The 17,080-nt window shown below is 38.0% G+C and overlaps 1 protein-coding gene across 1 annotated transcript in view; it reads right to left on the bottom strand.

The window, feature by feature from the left end:
• The window catches only part of LOC126176785 (lysosomal alpha-glucosidase-like), a 140,715-nt gene that overhangs the window by 33,710 nt on the left and 89,925 nt on the right, over positions 1-17,080 (bottom strand). The window contains exon 14 of the mRNA XM_049923957.1: positions 10,741-10,825. Within this exon, the coding sequence (XP_049779914.1) occupies positions 10,741-10,825 (85 nt within the window). The remainder of the gene's footprint in view (positions 1-10,740; positions 10,826-17,080) is intronic.

Genomic DNA, 17,080 nt, shown 5'->3' with positions numbered 1-17,080 from the left:
CTGGAGCCGAGAGGACGGTCTCAACCAGAGGCTCCGTCAATTCAGTGATGATCTTAGTTGCAGATTTCTGGACCTGCATTACGGGGTGCAGAATTGTAGGACTCCCCTTGATAGGTCAGGGATGCAGCACACAAAGACAGCAGCTACTCAGGTAGAAGAGTTCTTATGGGGCACACATGGGGATTTTTAGGGCTACCCAACAGTGTGAGCTCTTCTGATGAGTGCTCATCAGTCGATATGCAGAAACTGAAATCAGACTGGTTACGAAGTAAACACACTTCCAATGTCAAAATTTGCTGAATGATTCATAGCATTGTTCCAAAACTTACCACCCTCCAGGGAAGCTGTTGAGCTCAAATTATCTTCTGAAACCAGAAGCAGAAAGCTTCAAAATATGAGGCATGGAACATGTATCTAAAAGGCAGGTAAGATGCCATAGGAGGGAGAGTATTCACTGCAACTGAGAAAAATATTCTATATATGGAGATCGAAATGGAGTCTAACCGCAAAGTTATCTGGACACGAGTAATCTGCCTAGGTGAAGTACTCAAGTGAACCACGACATTTTTTTACTGGCCACCCAATCCCATAATTAAAGTTGTATAATCATTCACAGAAAGCCTAACCTCAGTAATGCTGACACATTCCAATCGTGCAATATTAGTTGTAGACAACTTTGAGCAAACAGAATGGGATATTTTTGGATTCATTGTATGTAGATGGTACAGACAGAGACTCTTGTGAAGTAGTTATGAACACATTTTCCAAAAACTGTCTTGAGCTGCTAGTTTGACAAACCACAAGCAACGGAAATATTTTGGGTATTGTAGTTGCAAACAGAACTGATGTTATTGACAGTGTCAGTACAGAAACGGGAATTAGTGATCATGATGCCATTATAGTAACAATGTTTAGTGAAGTTAATAAATCCATCAAGAAGAACAGGAGAATTTTTAAACTGGAAAGAGAAGATAAGCAGTTGTTACCCTCTACTTGGACAATGGAAGGACATCATTTGGTTCTGATACAATGTACATAGACGAACTATGGGCAAAGTTTAAACTGACTTTAAATCATGCTCTGGAGAGGTAAGTGCTGAGCAAGTCAATTAAGGACAGAAAAGACCAGCATGGTTTAATAAAAAAAGTTTAAAAAATCCTGAGGAAGCAGACATTGTTCACTCTTGGTTCAAAAAGAACATGTGAAAGTTGACAAGCAAAAGTTAGTAGAAATCTGAGCATACATAAAAAGATTGATGGGTGAACCAAACAAAAACTTCCACTGTCATATCTTACTAAAAGAACTTGCCAAGAATGCAAAAAATTCTGGTCCAACATAAAGTCAGTAAAAGGGTCGCAGGCTTCTTATCTAGCCATCAACCAGTCTGGAGTGGCGATAGAAGACAGCAAAATAAAAGATGAAGTTTTAAATTTCACATTCACAAACCATTCATGCACGAGGATCATACAGACATACCACTGTTTGACCATCACACAGACTCCCATCTGGTGGATTTCGAATAGGCATCCTTAGAGTTGAGAAGCAGTTGAAAGAGCTGAAAAAAAGTAAGTTGCCAGGTCCAGATAGGATCCCAATAAATCTTACAGAGAGTACTTTTGGGCATTGTCCCCTTACTTAGCTTGCATTTAACATGGATCTCTCACCTAGTGCTATGTCCGCCCTCGGTAGCTGAGTGGTCAGCGTGACAGGCTGTCAATCCTAAGGGCCCGGGTTCGATTCCCGGCTGGGTCGGAGATTTTCTCCACTCAGGGATTGGGTGTTGTGTTGTCCTAATCATCATCATTTCATCCCCATCGACACGCAGGTCGCCAAAGTGGTGTCAACTCGAAAGACCTGCACCAGGCGAATGGTCTACCCGACGGGAAGTCCTAGCCACACGACCTAGTGCTATATCACAAGCGACTGGAACAAAGTGCAGGTGACTCCTTTGTATGAGAAGGGTAAAATAGCACATCTGCAAAATTTGCTTGTGTGAAACACAGTCTGACTATTTCTTGCATGACATCCTGCAAATCATGGATGAAGGGCACATGGCAGATTCCATATTCCTAGATTCCCAGAAACTGTTTCACAGAGTGCTCCACTGCAGACTGTTAGCCAACATATGAGCACACAGAACAGGTTCCTAGATATGCAAGTGCTCAAAAACTTCTTAAGTAAAAAAATCCAGTACATTGTCCTGGGTGGTGAGTGTTCATCAGGGACAAGGACATCATCAGGAGTACCTGAGGGCAGTGTGATAGGACTGCTCTTGGCCTCTATATGCATAAACCATCTCACAGATACGGTGAGCAGCAATATGCGACTGTTCGTTGATGATGCTGTAGTATATGTGGAAGTGTTGTCACTTCACAATTAGGGGTGGATACAGGTTATTTGGACAGAATATCTATCTGTCTGATGAATGGTAGCTTGCTGTAAATGTAGAAAATTTTAAGTCGATACAGATGACTCAGAAAAACAATCCTATAATTCTCAAATAGAGTATTAGTACTGCGCTGCTGGACACAGTAACATCGATTAAATATCTGAGAGTAACGTTGCAAAGCGTTAAGAAATGGAATGGGTACATTAAGATTGGTAGTATGGAGGGTGAGTTCTCGGCTTCAGTTCATTGGGAGAATCCTAGGAACATGTACTTCTATAAAGGTGGGCACATGAAGAACACTGGTACATTCTTAAAGACTGCTCAAGTGTTTGTGATCATTGCCTGGTGAAATTAAAGAAAGACACTGAAGCAATGCACAGATGTGCAGCTAGATTTATTACCAATAGGTGTGATTATTACGAAGATGCTTCATGAACTCAAATGGGAATCCCTGGAATGAATATGTTCTTTCTGAAACACTACTGAGAGAGTTTAGGAACTGGCATTTGCAGCTGACTGTGGAACGATTCTACAGCCATCAATGTACATTTAATGTAAAGACCATGAAGACAAGGTAAGACAAATTAGGGCTCGTATGGAGGCATATAGACAGTCATTTTTCCCTTGCTCCATTTGTTAGTGCAGCAGGAAAGGGAATGACAGTAGAGGTACAAGGTACTATCTGCCATGCACTGTACAGTGGGTTGTGGAGTATGTTTGTAGATGCAGATGAATACAGTTTTCTCCGTGTTTCTTCAGAGTGTAGATTCAGTCCTTAGGAAAGGCCTGCAGTATACCCAATTACAGTGGCAGTAATCTCTTCTTTGGATTAAAAATATTTTCTTTAGAAATGAAAGCAGGTCATAATCAGAGGGTGTCAAATTTGGTCATGAACTCATACTTCAAATCTCTGAGGTTTTCCATCACCTGAGCACTTTTATAAGCAGTTCCATTGTCCCGACAAAAGATTTTTTTTTTGTTTTACTTGATGATGCACCACACTACTCCAAGCCTGGCATGACAACAACAAAAGTTGTAAGTATAAAGCACTCACAGGTACCACAACTTGTGATGATATTGTGGTTGCCTCCCCACCTTAAAGCTGCATGGTGTCCATCCACGTTAAGTGTCACATACAAAAAACATGCTAAGAACCTACAAACAGCTATTCTTAACCATTAAACTATTATATAGGTTAATAATTTCAACAGTCATTCGTCAGCTAGGTAGACATAGGCTTACAAATCACCCTACCGGAGCAATAAGTAAAACCACATCTTTTGTCCTTCTGAGTCAGAAATGTGACAAGCCAAAACATATAACTGCAATTGTCAGTGGGGTGCAAACCACTCTTCATGTTGTTCATAAAACAATGGACAAGACGGCACAGGATTTGTTCCTGTTCCATTCACTATTGCTTGGACTGCTTGTTATGTAAGTGCCATTAGCTTATGTTAACCCTGCATGGTTTGTGTTAGGAGTTGTTGTACATGTTTCAGCATTGAAAATCCACATTCTTGCCTAAGTACAAAATTTTTCAAAGCCTGGTTTCATATGTCACAGGTTCCAAGTCTTCACCACTTCTGTAGTAAGGTGATCTACTCAACACAAACAACATAGTTTATTCATAACAAAAGGTAAAGACAAATTGCTACTAGGGACAGTACACACTTTCTTAGATTCACATTTCCACATAAAGAACAGTCCAAGTCACACCAGAGCTCTGTATGTTACAACTGGAGTCCACCAGAATAACAGCATAGCCAATACAATTACACTTGCGGCATGTGCTCCACTGCTCACATCATAACAACACACTTACTCAAAATGCACTGTAAAGCTCTTTTCTCTCCAATATCATTTCTCCATAATTGTGAAAAGTAGGTTTAGTCATTACTGAGCAACATTGCTACATTAAAATCGTATTGGAAAACAGACTGACAGCTGCTAATTCAGGGTCCCATTATTATCTTTGAATTTTCATGCAAATTATTATGTTTTAAATTTGATGCACAGTCATCACAGAGATTTTTGTCTTGAGGTCCAAAATACTGATTATCTTTGCTTATAATATTTCCTCTCACTGGAAGATATCTTGTGACCATTCACATTTTATTGAATGACATCCGCTAAACAGATGTCCACTACACTGTACACAGCACCATTCAAGAATTATACGAATTAACAGGGAGTACAGAACAAAATCATACACTTTTCACTTTTTGTGTAACTAATCACAACCAAGATGGCCACCGAGTGAGATCACAGGTATTTTCTTCGTCCGCTAAAAGAACTTATTTAAGAGGAAATAGTGTCAAATTTAAATTTTCTTTGTTTTGTGTACTTGCTGTAGTGTCTGTTCTTGTCACACAACTGAATATTAGCGTCCCAGCAGTGCTTGTTCTTGAAAAAAACTTGTTCTTTAGCTGAAGTCCCGATAATCGCGACATAACCCGAAATTTTGTGTGACAAACACAAAAAATTATATTCAAGTTTTCTTGATAGTGCAAAATTCATTTGAAAAAGACTGCTACTAGTTTCATCATTATCTACTGTAGCAGTACAAGTGTAATTAAATATTTGTAAATCATATTTAACTAACACATTTCGTATTGTTTACTAGTTAGACAGACGCGATCTAGGCCTAAATTTTCCGAGTTATAAAGTTTAAAAACCTGACCAAACACGCCTGATAACATAATTCTCTAAAAGCAAATTAATTACAAATTCACTCTTCTGTCATTGTATCTCTAAATCAGTACAAAAAAACAACCAACACACATAAGACCTTTGTGTCATTTTTCGTTTACACACAGCCGATCTCGCGTCCTTGACAAATTTAAAACATTCTTTAAACTTAACTATTTTTTTGAAACTGACCATGAGTGAGAAATGTGGGAGCTGTTATAGTGAGTAGAGGGATTTGTTGCCAATCTTGTAGGAAATATTTTCACTGGAGGGGGGGGGGGGGGGGGGGTTGCAGTGGGGAGAATGTTGGAAGAACAAAAGAGGCTCTCTCTTGGAACTGCAGAGTATGCAGTAGGAACATTTTGATTGGGGAACAGGAAAGCTAAATCTGTGCCCTTCAGGCACAGTTGGAGGAAGCAAGGAAGGAACTCATACGGATCAAGGGAGATAGGGGGGAGCAGGGTGGTTGGGAACTGGCAGCAGGTAGGAGGATAGGAAGAAAGAGAGCGCGATCTGACAGTTTTCTCATCAACACCAAAAACAGGTATGTACCACTCCCAGAGTTAAGTGGAGAAGAGCATCAGGTAGAATGAGGAGCAGGAAATGTGCAGCACACTTCCACCAAGGCCAAGAAGTCTAGGAATGTGCAAAGTGTTAGGAAGAAGAAAGTGCTGCTGCTAGGTAGTAGCCATGGGCGAGGTGTAGGCCCTCAGTTACAGGAAAGTTTAGGGGCAGTGTACCAGGCCACCAGTATCTTCAAGCCAAATGCAGGGCTAAGTCATGTGATAGAGGATATATGATCTTTATGTGAGGACTTCACAAAAGAGGACCATGTAGTGATAGTGGGTGGGGCGGGAAACAGATTGGACAGGGATGGGGCATATGACATAGGTGGTGACCTGGACAAGATAGCTTCCCTCACTTATGGCACCAACATACACTTTGTTGAGCTGTTCCGGTGTCATGATCGACCACACCTTGATGGATCTGAGAGGCAAATCAATGTGGGGTTAGAGATGGCTCTGAGGACAGCCAACTTTGCTATGTTTCTCTGGTGCCTGTTGGGACTATCAACAATTGGGTTTCACTAGGCATGGCCCACACCTAAACAGGACTGGGAAGGGAAGATTGGTACAGCTGACTCATGAAAGTATAGGGGGTGGATCTCGGGCCACACATGGTCAAATACCTGTTGTCATAGGTAGGAAAAGTAGGTCTTTCTTAGGATAAATCCAGACAACAGGTTCCCCTGCCTAAAGAGTATATCCAGCACTTTAAAAAATACTGAAACAATCACTCACAAGACAGATTTTAACACTTCAAATATCACATATACCACATGTCACAAGAAAAACAAACCACTGGAAATAATAACATGGGGCATTTCACAGACTTAACAATCCTCCATCAAAACATGCAATCAATAAAAAATAAAATACAACTATTAGAAGTTGAGCTCCAATCTCCGAACTGCACAGTAGTTTTTATTACTGAGCACTGGTGTAGACACACAGAAATCCAACATGTAGAATTATCAAAGGCAAACTCTTACTGCAGAACTACATCAAGGGGTGGAGGATCATGCATTTATATCAGAAAAGGAACATAGTTCAAATCAAGACATGACCTCAGTACCGTAAGTGGAGAGAAACACTTTGAAATATCCGCTACTGAATTAACAGGGCTTGATATATCCAAGAAATTAATCATTTTCTGTGTGTATAGATCTCCCAGTGGTAGTGTGGACACTTTTTTCAATAAGTTAACAGAAGTTCTACATAAAGTCTCAAGTACAAAGGCCAACAAAATTCTGTGTGGGGACATTAATATCAACACTAGCATCACAAATGAATCCAGCAGCACCTTCATAAACATCCTTCAAAGTTTTGGCATGTCCCTATTGGTCAATAGTGCAACATGGGTTACCACAACGACTTCATCAGTAATTGACCATGTGGCCACAAATATGGACAGGGAAAAATGTGATGTAGCTGTAAAAGATCTCGGACTATCAGACCATCTCTGTCAAATAACAACAGTAAAGTCAGGCATTGAATCATTCCCTAAACTACAAGCCTACAAACGACATCTATCAGAAATCAAAATAAAAGATTTTTCAAAAGAACTAGAAAAACAAAGCTGGGATGTAGTGTATAAGGAAACCAATGTGAATATGAAATTCTCTTTAAATTCAACTTTGGAAAAGCATTTCCAAAAGTATGCATGTCTTTATCAACATCTCACAAAAACAGATGGATAACAGCAGGTATTAAGAAGTCCTCCCGAACACTTAAACACCTCAGTTCCAAGAAAAAGGTTTGCAATGATCCAGAATTCTTAAATTTCTATCACAGATACAAAAAGATTTATAGGAAGGTGTCGATTGCTGCAAAAAAGTAATTTAATGACAAAGTAATATATAATGCAGAGAATACAAGCAAAGCAGTCTGGGATGTTATAAAAAGGAAACAGGGACAGGCAAACAAACACAGAATAACATACTGCTAAGGGAGGGTGATAAAGTAATAAATGATCCGCAGCACTTAGCAAACTATGTAAATGAGCATTTTTCAAGTATTGCAGAGAAGATACAGCAAAAATTCCCCCAAACAAATTTAACACCTGTAAATAATGTTGCACTAAATACAATGATGTTATTTCCAACCACAGAGAATGAAGTCAGTAAAACATTTAAGAACTAAAAAATAAAAAGTCAGTAGGCTTAGATGAAGTACCAATGTGTGTACTGAAACAATGCATAGGGATTATACAAGGCCACTTAACAAATATAATAAATGAATCCTTCACATCAGGGACATTTCCAGAGAAGTTAAAACAGGCAAGAATAGTACCTTTGTTTAAGAAAGGTAATGTAGAAGACATAGAAAATTACTGGCCCATTTCCCTGCTGTCAGCATTCTCAAAAATAATAGAAGCAATTATGAAAGACAGATTAATGAATTACCTGAATAAATACAATCTTTTAAGCAAATCACAGTTTGGTTTCCGAAGTGGCAAAAATATGGAGTCAGCCATAGTAGAATCCACAAAAGTTGTACTTGATGCTCTTGATAAAGATGAGTGTGTCACAGGCATATTTTTGGATCTATCTAAGGCGTTTGATACAGTCGACCACAAGATTCTATTAAATAAATTAGAAGCATTAGGAATAATAAGGGTAGCTAATGACTGGTTTCAATCATACTTAACAGACAGGGTACAAAGAGTAGAGATAACACATACTTCAAATAGTTCTAAATATTTAGTAAAAACTTATCAGAACCAAAATACATTAATATAGGGGTTCCGCAAGGCAGCATATTAGGACCAATACTGTTCCTGATATACATCAATGACTTTCCCAGTAGTGTTACTCATGGTGAAAAAATCCTCTTCACTGATGACAGCAATATTATAGTCACTAAGAAAACAAGAGAACTCCTTGCCAAGAAAGCAAATGAAACTCTCATGGAAGTTTATGATTGGTCAATAAGTAATAAAGTGACATTGAAAATAAAGAAAACTAATGCCATGAATTTCAGTTTGAAGAGGAAAAATGACAATGTTAAGTTAAATGTAGATGGCTGTGTAACAAATGCAAAATTTCTAGGAATGAATATTGATTCCAAGTTGAAGCGGTGTGGGCACACAAAGGTACTTGCAAACAGAATGTCGTCAGCATGTTATGCCCTTAGAATCCTATCAATAGTGTGTAACACGCAGTCTCTTTTAGTTACATATTATTCATATGTACACTCAATTCTTAGCTATGGCATTCATTTTTGGGGAACAAATGCACAAAATATGAACACAATTTTCAAACTCCAGAAAGGAGCCATAAGAATCATAACCAAAAATGGTAGTCGAGCTTATTGTAAAGGTCTGTTCAAAACACTGGGGATTTTAACTGCTTCATGTGAATATATTTACGAGTCAGTTATATACATCAAAAATAACATTGCTAATTACTGCACAAACAGCTCTGTCTATGACCATGCAACAAGAGATAGACTCAACTTACATTTACCAATAAAAAATAAACATAAAACTCAAAACAGCATTTTCTACCAAGGAATAAAACTGTACAATAAATTACCAAAAGAGATTAAAGAAATTGCAAAAATACACTTATTTAAAAAGGCAGCTAAAAAGTACCTGTTATCCAATACATTTTATACATTGAAGGATTACTTAGCTAAAACAGAGTAGGGGGTTTGATAAAAATTTTATACACATAAGTAATAATAACAATGATTATAAAATATTCAACATTCCACATAACACCTTCACTTTATGTTTTTTCCCTTCTTTTTTTCCTTTCTAGAAATACTTACCCCCAAGCTATGCATAGCACAATACTAACACCTCTTCCTCTTTCTGAGCTCAACATCTCACTCATTATGGAGGGATGCTGACTCACCATTTCAGAACAGCAAATGGGAAGTTGCGGTACAGAAAATGGCCCAGAGATCACCTGTGTGTGTGTGTGTGTGTGTGTGTGTGTGTGTGTGTGTGTGTGTGTGTGTGCGCGCGCGCGCGCGCGCGCGTGTGTGTTTAGTGAGTGAAGTATTATGAAACACTGTGTGCATAGTGTGTGCAGTGATTGATAGTGAGATATGAGTGATCAATGTGGCATTACATTATTTAATAAGTTATTTGTAAAAATAAGTATTGTATACCAGGAGTAAATCTAACTACAAGTCTGTAAATATATGTGTATACAAATTAGCTTAATTTAAATTGATCTAAATTTGTAAATACTTTGACATGTCCTATATCCTTGTAGAAAGAGATCTATGGATGAATAAAGCTACTACTACTACTACTACTACTACTACTACTTTCATGCTTAATGGACAGCAAAATCATGTTCAGTGTTAATCCCTCAGCCATGGCTGATGCAACATGTGTGTATAACTCTTTCTATACAGTTCTTCGGGGCATGCTGTTATCATGTCAGATATATGTTTTGGGCTACTTGTACGTTGGAAGTTGCTATGTTCCCTTTAAATCTTCTTCTGTTGCTCTGGAGCATTGGGAGACGCGTTTTACACATTCTCAAGTCTCGGCTGCACACTTATCTATATACCTTCTCATGTCAGAAATTCCATGACCATTTTCGCAAGCTTATGTATTTCATTCTCAGAAAAATTATTAGTAAGTTGCTTCTGTGTTTATAAACACTGAATGCGATTTACATGTTTCCCACATTATGTATGTTAAATGTCAATTAAAAATTACTTCTAAACTCAGTTTTTGGTTTAATACAACCCTTATAACTACTCGAAGTAGCATTATACTCCACTCTAAGTTGCGTGAACCCATCGTAAGGTTATTTTTTGATGGAGATGTGTCAAATGTACTTCCATGTAGCTTGACAATAAGCTTCAAGAATAGACATTATTTTCAGTTTATCACTTCCAAAAAAGGGAAGTGAAATCTCCTTCTTTCTACAATTTCTTTTAATGTGCTTTTCTTAACTGAAATTCATGTCCCCAGAAATTGAAAAGAAAATTCAGAATTACTTTTCTGTTCAGTTACTTTACAAAAATTAATTTGTTTGAAATTAAGGCCTTCCTTTGTATGTTAGTGGAAGTCTGTTAAGATCAGTTTTTGCTTTTGAATCAGATTCCAATTACGACAAATTAAATTAGCAAATTTACCTCTTCCAGAACAGGAACAATCATTAGACTTGAACCCCACAAAAACTGCTCATCCAAACTATGGGTAGCTGCATCCTGCACAAATCTGCAAAAAACAACCCAGATTTCACACATTTTTACAGGCAGCTACTAGATGGCACTACTGGTATGTAAAACATTGTTACTGTTTAACAATTTGTCATTTGCTATCGCAAAAACAATAGGAGTGCATAAATTGGCTGAATAATATGTTTACAGTGAGTATTTACAGAGACAGTGTTGGAGAAAATATGAAAATTTTGTGTGAATGTCTTTTAGAGATTTTAAGACCGATATCTGTATACGAGATCATAGCAGGAGGCAAGTCTGGATGTATTCATACAAGCTGGAAGTATGTGGCAGTTAACTGTCTGAATGTTTCACAATTCACCAAAACCAACAAAAGTGGTTAGTTTGTAAAGCACATCCAAGGAAATGGCTGTTTGTATCCTTGGTTACACTGAAGACGTTGCAATCACTGCTTTAGAAGATTGAAGAACAGCTAACACTGAATTGTATACAACAATTTGTTTCCCACAAGACACCAAAGAGTTCAGGAACAACAAGCAAAAATGTTGCATCATTTTTCATTGTAAACACTGGCTTTCAAATCATGGTTTCTAGAACTGGCTTCAACAGATGCAGTAGCACACAAATTTTAACAGTAACTATCTTGACAAACAATAAAACCATTTTTACAAGATAATTGTATCCTATAATTGTTTTGTAAAAAATCAAAAGGATCTCCTGGAGAATGAAAAAATGTGTAAAATGAGCAGTAAACAAAATTCCACCTATACCACAATGTCATTTATTAACAACACTATCAGTTTTGGAAGATTAATTCTCCATGTTGAAGCATCGTTTAAACAGAATTACATTACTGAAACAATCCAGCCACAAAATATCTAAAATTAATACTGTAACAATGCAATATTTTCCCCAAAATTATAACTTACTTTAAAGTGGATAATAATTACAATCCCTTAGAAAAGGATAAACTACCAGCCTTGAATTATACTTGGACAGTGGCAGCTGTTTGGAACAAATGACTGAGCCAGTTAAACCTGCAGTCTCTATAAGCATAGTAATTCAGTGCATGGTACATTAGGAATTAATTACAAGCCATTACTTTCTTCATTATCACATCCCCAAAGCACCATGATGACATTACATATTAACTTTGAACATAAAAACTGGATATACCTAACCATATATTAATATATCTAAAAACAAAGATGATGTGACTTACCAAAAGAAAGCGCTGGCAGGTCAATAGACACACAAACATACACACAAAATTCAAGCTTTCGCAACCCCCGGTTGCTTCGTCAGGAAAGAGGGAAGGAGAGGGAAAGATGAAAGGATGTGGGTTTTAAGGGAGAGGGTAAGGAGTCACTCCAATCCCGGGAGCGGAAAGACTTACCTTAGGGGGAAAAAGGACAGAAGGACAGGTATACACTCGCACACACACACATATCCATCCACACATATACAGACACAAGCAGACGTATTTAAAGACAAAGAGTTTGGGCAGAGATGTCAGTCGAGGCGGAAGTGCAGAGGCAAAGATGTTGTTGAATGACAGGTGAGGTATGAGTGGCGGCAACTTGAAATTAGCGGAGACTGAGGCCTGGTGGATAACGGGAAGAAAGGATACATTGAAGAGCAAGTTCCCATCTCCGGAGTTTGGATAGGTTGACCCTCAACAAACTCTGGTTCTTTTAACTTACTAGGGCCTAGTCTCCTTAATTTCCTACCTATGTGCGGTCTCTTGAGTTCAGCACCATAAGATTAAATCTCTATAATTTCTCTGTCTTTTGTCAACATATATCTTGACTTGTTCCACATCTCTGAATGTTCTCCTTCTTGATGGGCTCTATGGAACACAATGAATGACTAAATAAATAAATTTGCAATATAACTTCTCCAATAAGGAAATACTGTTTTTGTATCGTTGCTGTCTTTTATCCCAACACCACTTGCCTTATTTAAGATATGTTTTCACGTCTTGATTAACATGCATTATTTCTTGTGCTGCATTAGAAATATGTAGGCTGATCAGGGCAATAATTTAATTAGAGACAAACTTTGCAACACAGGCGATAGGACAGTTCTTAGCACTTGATCGAAGCATCTTGTCTTTTTGGTCTGAGTTTGGAGCAAATAAAAATATGTCTTATTCTTTTGATTTTGTTCATATATCAAGTTCATGCCCACCCCACTACCATGAACCATGGAATGGACCTTGCTGTTGGTGGGGAGAGTCAGACAGACGTGGTTCCTGAAGGGGGCAGAAGTTGTCTTGCTGCACTGGTACTGCGAACAGCTGTAAGTAAGGGGAAACTATAGTCGTAATTTCTCTCCAGAGCATGTAACTCTTCCGTATGATTAAATGATGATGGTACTCTCTTGAGTAAAATATTATGTAGGTAAAATAGTCCCCTACACAGATCTCTGGGCAGAGCCTACTCAAGAGGATGTCATCATCAGGAGAAGCAAAACTGGCATTCTACGGATTGGAGTGTGGAATGTCAGATCCCTTAATCGGGCAATAGAAAATTTAAAAAGGGGAATTGGTAGGTTAAAGTTACATATAGTGGGAATTAGTGAAGTATGGTCAGGTGAATAAATGGTCATAAATACAAAATCAAATAGGGTAATACAGGAGTAGCTTTAATAATGAATAAGAAAATAAGAATGTGGATAAAATTGGCTGTAGTGATTCCTCTCTTTAAAAAGGTGATAAAAACAATGTTACAAACTATCGCCCTATATCCCTATTAACTACCTTCTCGACAATTCTTGAAAAACTCATACACAGGAGGATTGTAGATCATCTCAACTTCCACAGTATCTTAAGCAAAAATCAGTTTGGTTTTTGTGCTGGTCTTTGTACTGAACAGGCAATATTCTCTTTCAGCAAGCAAGTTTTGGAAGCCATTAACAAAAAAATGTCTCCAGTGAGTATTTTTTGTGATCTTACGAAAGCCTTTGACTGTGTAAACCACCAAATTCTTTTGAAAATGGCAGAATACTGTGGTTTAGGTGGTACTGTTGGCTTGCGGCTACAATCATATCTAAAGGATCGGAAGCAGACTGTAACGCTAAATGGCTCTTCTGGAGAACCTGCCTCGTCTGAGTGGGGCACGATAATGTGTAGTGTGCCTCAAGGCTCCGTTTTGGGCCCACTGCTATTCCTCATCTTCATTAATGATCTTCCTCTTTGTTCTGAGACAAACAGCAAATTTACACTGTTTGCTGATGATACCATAATTCTAATTGACGATTTGATAGATCACAATCTTGAAAAAACTACAGATACTGTTTTTAATATCTTAAATTGGTTCTCTTCAAATGGTCTCTCACTCAATGCAAATAAAACTCATTATATGAGGTTCCATACATCACAAAGTAATCTCAATGAAATTAACATAAAATGTAGAGATAAAACAATACAGAAAGTTGAAGATGCAAAATTCCTGGGTGCTTATATAGACAGCAAATGTAAATGGTCAGTTCACATTCTTCATATATGTAAAAAACTTAGCTCAGCAACATTTGCATTACAGGTAATTTCTTCAGTGGCTGAAGTTGATGCCATTCAGGTTGCCTACTTTGGCTATTTCCACTCATTGATATCATATGCTATTATATTCTAAGGGAACCAACCACTTGCAGGAAAAAAGTTCTCACCATCCAAAAAAAAGCAATCAGAATAATGTGTGGGGTCCATCAAAGACACTCTTGCAGGCACTTGTTTCGAGAGACAGGTATCCTAACAACTGCCTCACAGTATATTTTTTCCTTGCTGACCTTTGTGTGCAAAAAATTATTCTATCTACCAAGACAACACCAGAAACAAAAACAATCCACATGTCGAAATGATACGTCTCACCCTGGTACAAAAAGGAGTTTACTACTCTAGCATTAAACTGTTCATTGCTCTCCCACTACATATCAAATGTGTTCATACAGAACTGCCAAAATTTACACAAGTTCTCAAAGATTACCTGACAGAGAAATCCTTTGATACTGTGGACGAATATTTGAAAGAAAATGTATACTATCACTAAACATATTGTGTCTAGAACTAGTTCAATTGATTTTATTGAGCATTTGAGCATTATCACACTTTTTGTGACAAAAGATTGGCTGTACCTGTACTTACTCTTGTAGGCCTAATATCTGATTTAACTTTGTGCTCTTATTTATAACCTTTATTTGAAACTCCTTTTTCTGTTAAATGGTTGTTATGTTATCTAAACTGAAAGAACCAGAGGTTGTACAGAGTTTCAGGGAGAGCATAAGGGAACAATTGACAGGAATGGGGGAAAGAAATACAGTAGAAGAAGAAGAAGAATGGGTAGCTTTGAGGAATAAAATAGTGAAGGCAGCAGAGGATCAAGAAGGTAAAAAGACGAGGGCTAGTAGAAATCCTTGGGTAATGGAAGAGATACTGAATTTAAATGACGAAAGGAGAAAATACAAAAATGTAGCAAGTGAAGTAGGCAAAAAGGAATACAAAAGGCTCAAAAATGAGATCGACAGGAAGTGTAAAACGGCTAAGCAGGAATGGCTAGAGGACAAATGTAAGGATACAGAAGCTTATCTCACGAGGGGTAAGATAGATACTGTCTACACGAAAATTAAAGACACCTTTGGAGAAAAGAGACCACTTGCATGAATATCAAGAGCTCAGATGGAAACCCAGTTCTAAGCAAAGAAGGGAAAGCAGAAAGGTGGAAGGAGTATATAGAGGGTCAATACAGGGGCGATGTTCTTGAGGACAATATTATGGAAATGGAAGAGGAGGTAGATGAAGATGAAATGGGAGATATGATACTGCATGAAGAGTTTGACAGAGCACTGAAAAACCTAAGTCGAAACAAGGCTCCGGGAATAGACAACATTCCATTAGAACTACTGACATCCTTGGGAGAGCCAGTCCTGACAAAACCCTAGCATCTGGTGAGCAAGATGTATGAGACACGCAAAATTCCCTCAGACTTTAAGGAGAATATAGTAATTCCAATCCCAAAGAAAGCAGGTGTTGACAGATGTGAAAATTACCGAACTATCAGTTTAATAAGTCACACCTTCAAAATACTAACACGAATTCTTTACAGACGAATGGAAAAACTGGTAGAAGCTGACCTCGGGGAAGATCAGTTTGGATTCCGTAGAAATGTTGGAACACGAGAGGCAATACTGACCCTACGACTTATCTTAGAAGAAAGATTAAGGAAAGGCAAACCTACATTTCTAGCATTTGTAGACTTAGAGAAAGCTTTTGACAATGTTGACTGGAATACTCTTTTTCAAATTCTGAAGGTGGCAGTGGTAAAATACAGGGAGCGAAAGGCTATTTACAATTTATACAGGGAGCAAAAGGCTATTTACAATTTATATAGAAACCAGATGGCAGTTATAAGAGTCGAGGGGCATGAAAGGGAAGCAATGGTTGGGAAGGGAGTGAGACAGGGTTGTAGCCTCTCCCCGATGCTATTGAATCTGTATCTTGAGCAAGCAGTAAGGGAAACAAAAGAAAAGTTCGAAGTAGGTATTAAAATCCATGGAGAAGAAATAAAAACTTCAAGGTTCGCCGATGACATTGTAATTCTGTCAGAGACAGCAAAGGACTTGGAAGAGCAGTTGAACGGAATGGACAGTGTCTTGAAAGGAGGATATAAGATGAACATCAACAAAAGCAAAACGAGGATAATGGAATGTAGTCGAATTAAGTCGAGTGATGTCGAGGGAATTAGATTAGGAAATGAGACACTTAAAGTAGTAAAGGAGTTTTGCTATTTGGGGAGCAAAATAACTGATGATGGTCGAAGTAGAGAGGATATAAAATGTAGACTGGCAATGGCAAGGAAAGCGTTTCTGAAGAAGAGAAATTTGTTAACATCGAGTATAGATTTAAGTGTCAGGAAGTCATTTCTGAAAGTATTTGTATGGAGTGTAGCCATGTATGGAAGTGAAACATGGACGATAAATAGTTTGGACAAGAAGAGAATAGAAGCTTTCGAAATGTGGTGCTACAGAAGAATGCTGAAGATTAGATGGGTAGATCACATAACTAATGAGGAGGTACTGAATAGATTTTGGGACGCAAGTTGATAGGACATATTCTGAGACCTCAAGGGATCATCAATTTAAGACTGAAGGGAAATGCAGGAGGGGGGGGGGGGGTAAAACTGTAAAAAGAGACCAAGAGATGAATATGATGAGCAGATTCAAAAACATGTAGGTTGAAGTAGTTGTTTGGAGATGAAGAGGCCTGCACAGGATGACAGGATGAAGTAGCATGGAGAGC

Source organism: Schistocerca cancellata, chromosome 3 (assembly GCF_023864275.1).
Source record: "Schistocerca cancellata isolate TAMUIC-IGC-003103 chromosome 3, iqSchCanc2.1, whole genome shotgun sequence".
Taxonomy (NCBI): Eukaryota; Metazoa; Arthropoda; class Insecta; order Orthoptera; family Acrididae; genus Schistocerca; species Schistocerca cancellata.
This window is presented reverse-complemented; position numbering and strand designations above follow the sequence as displayed.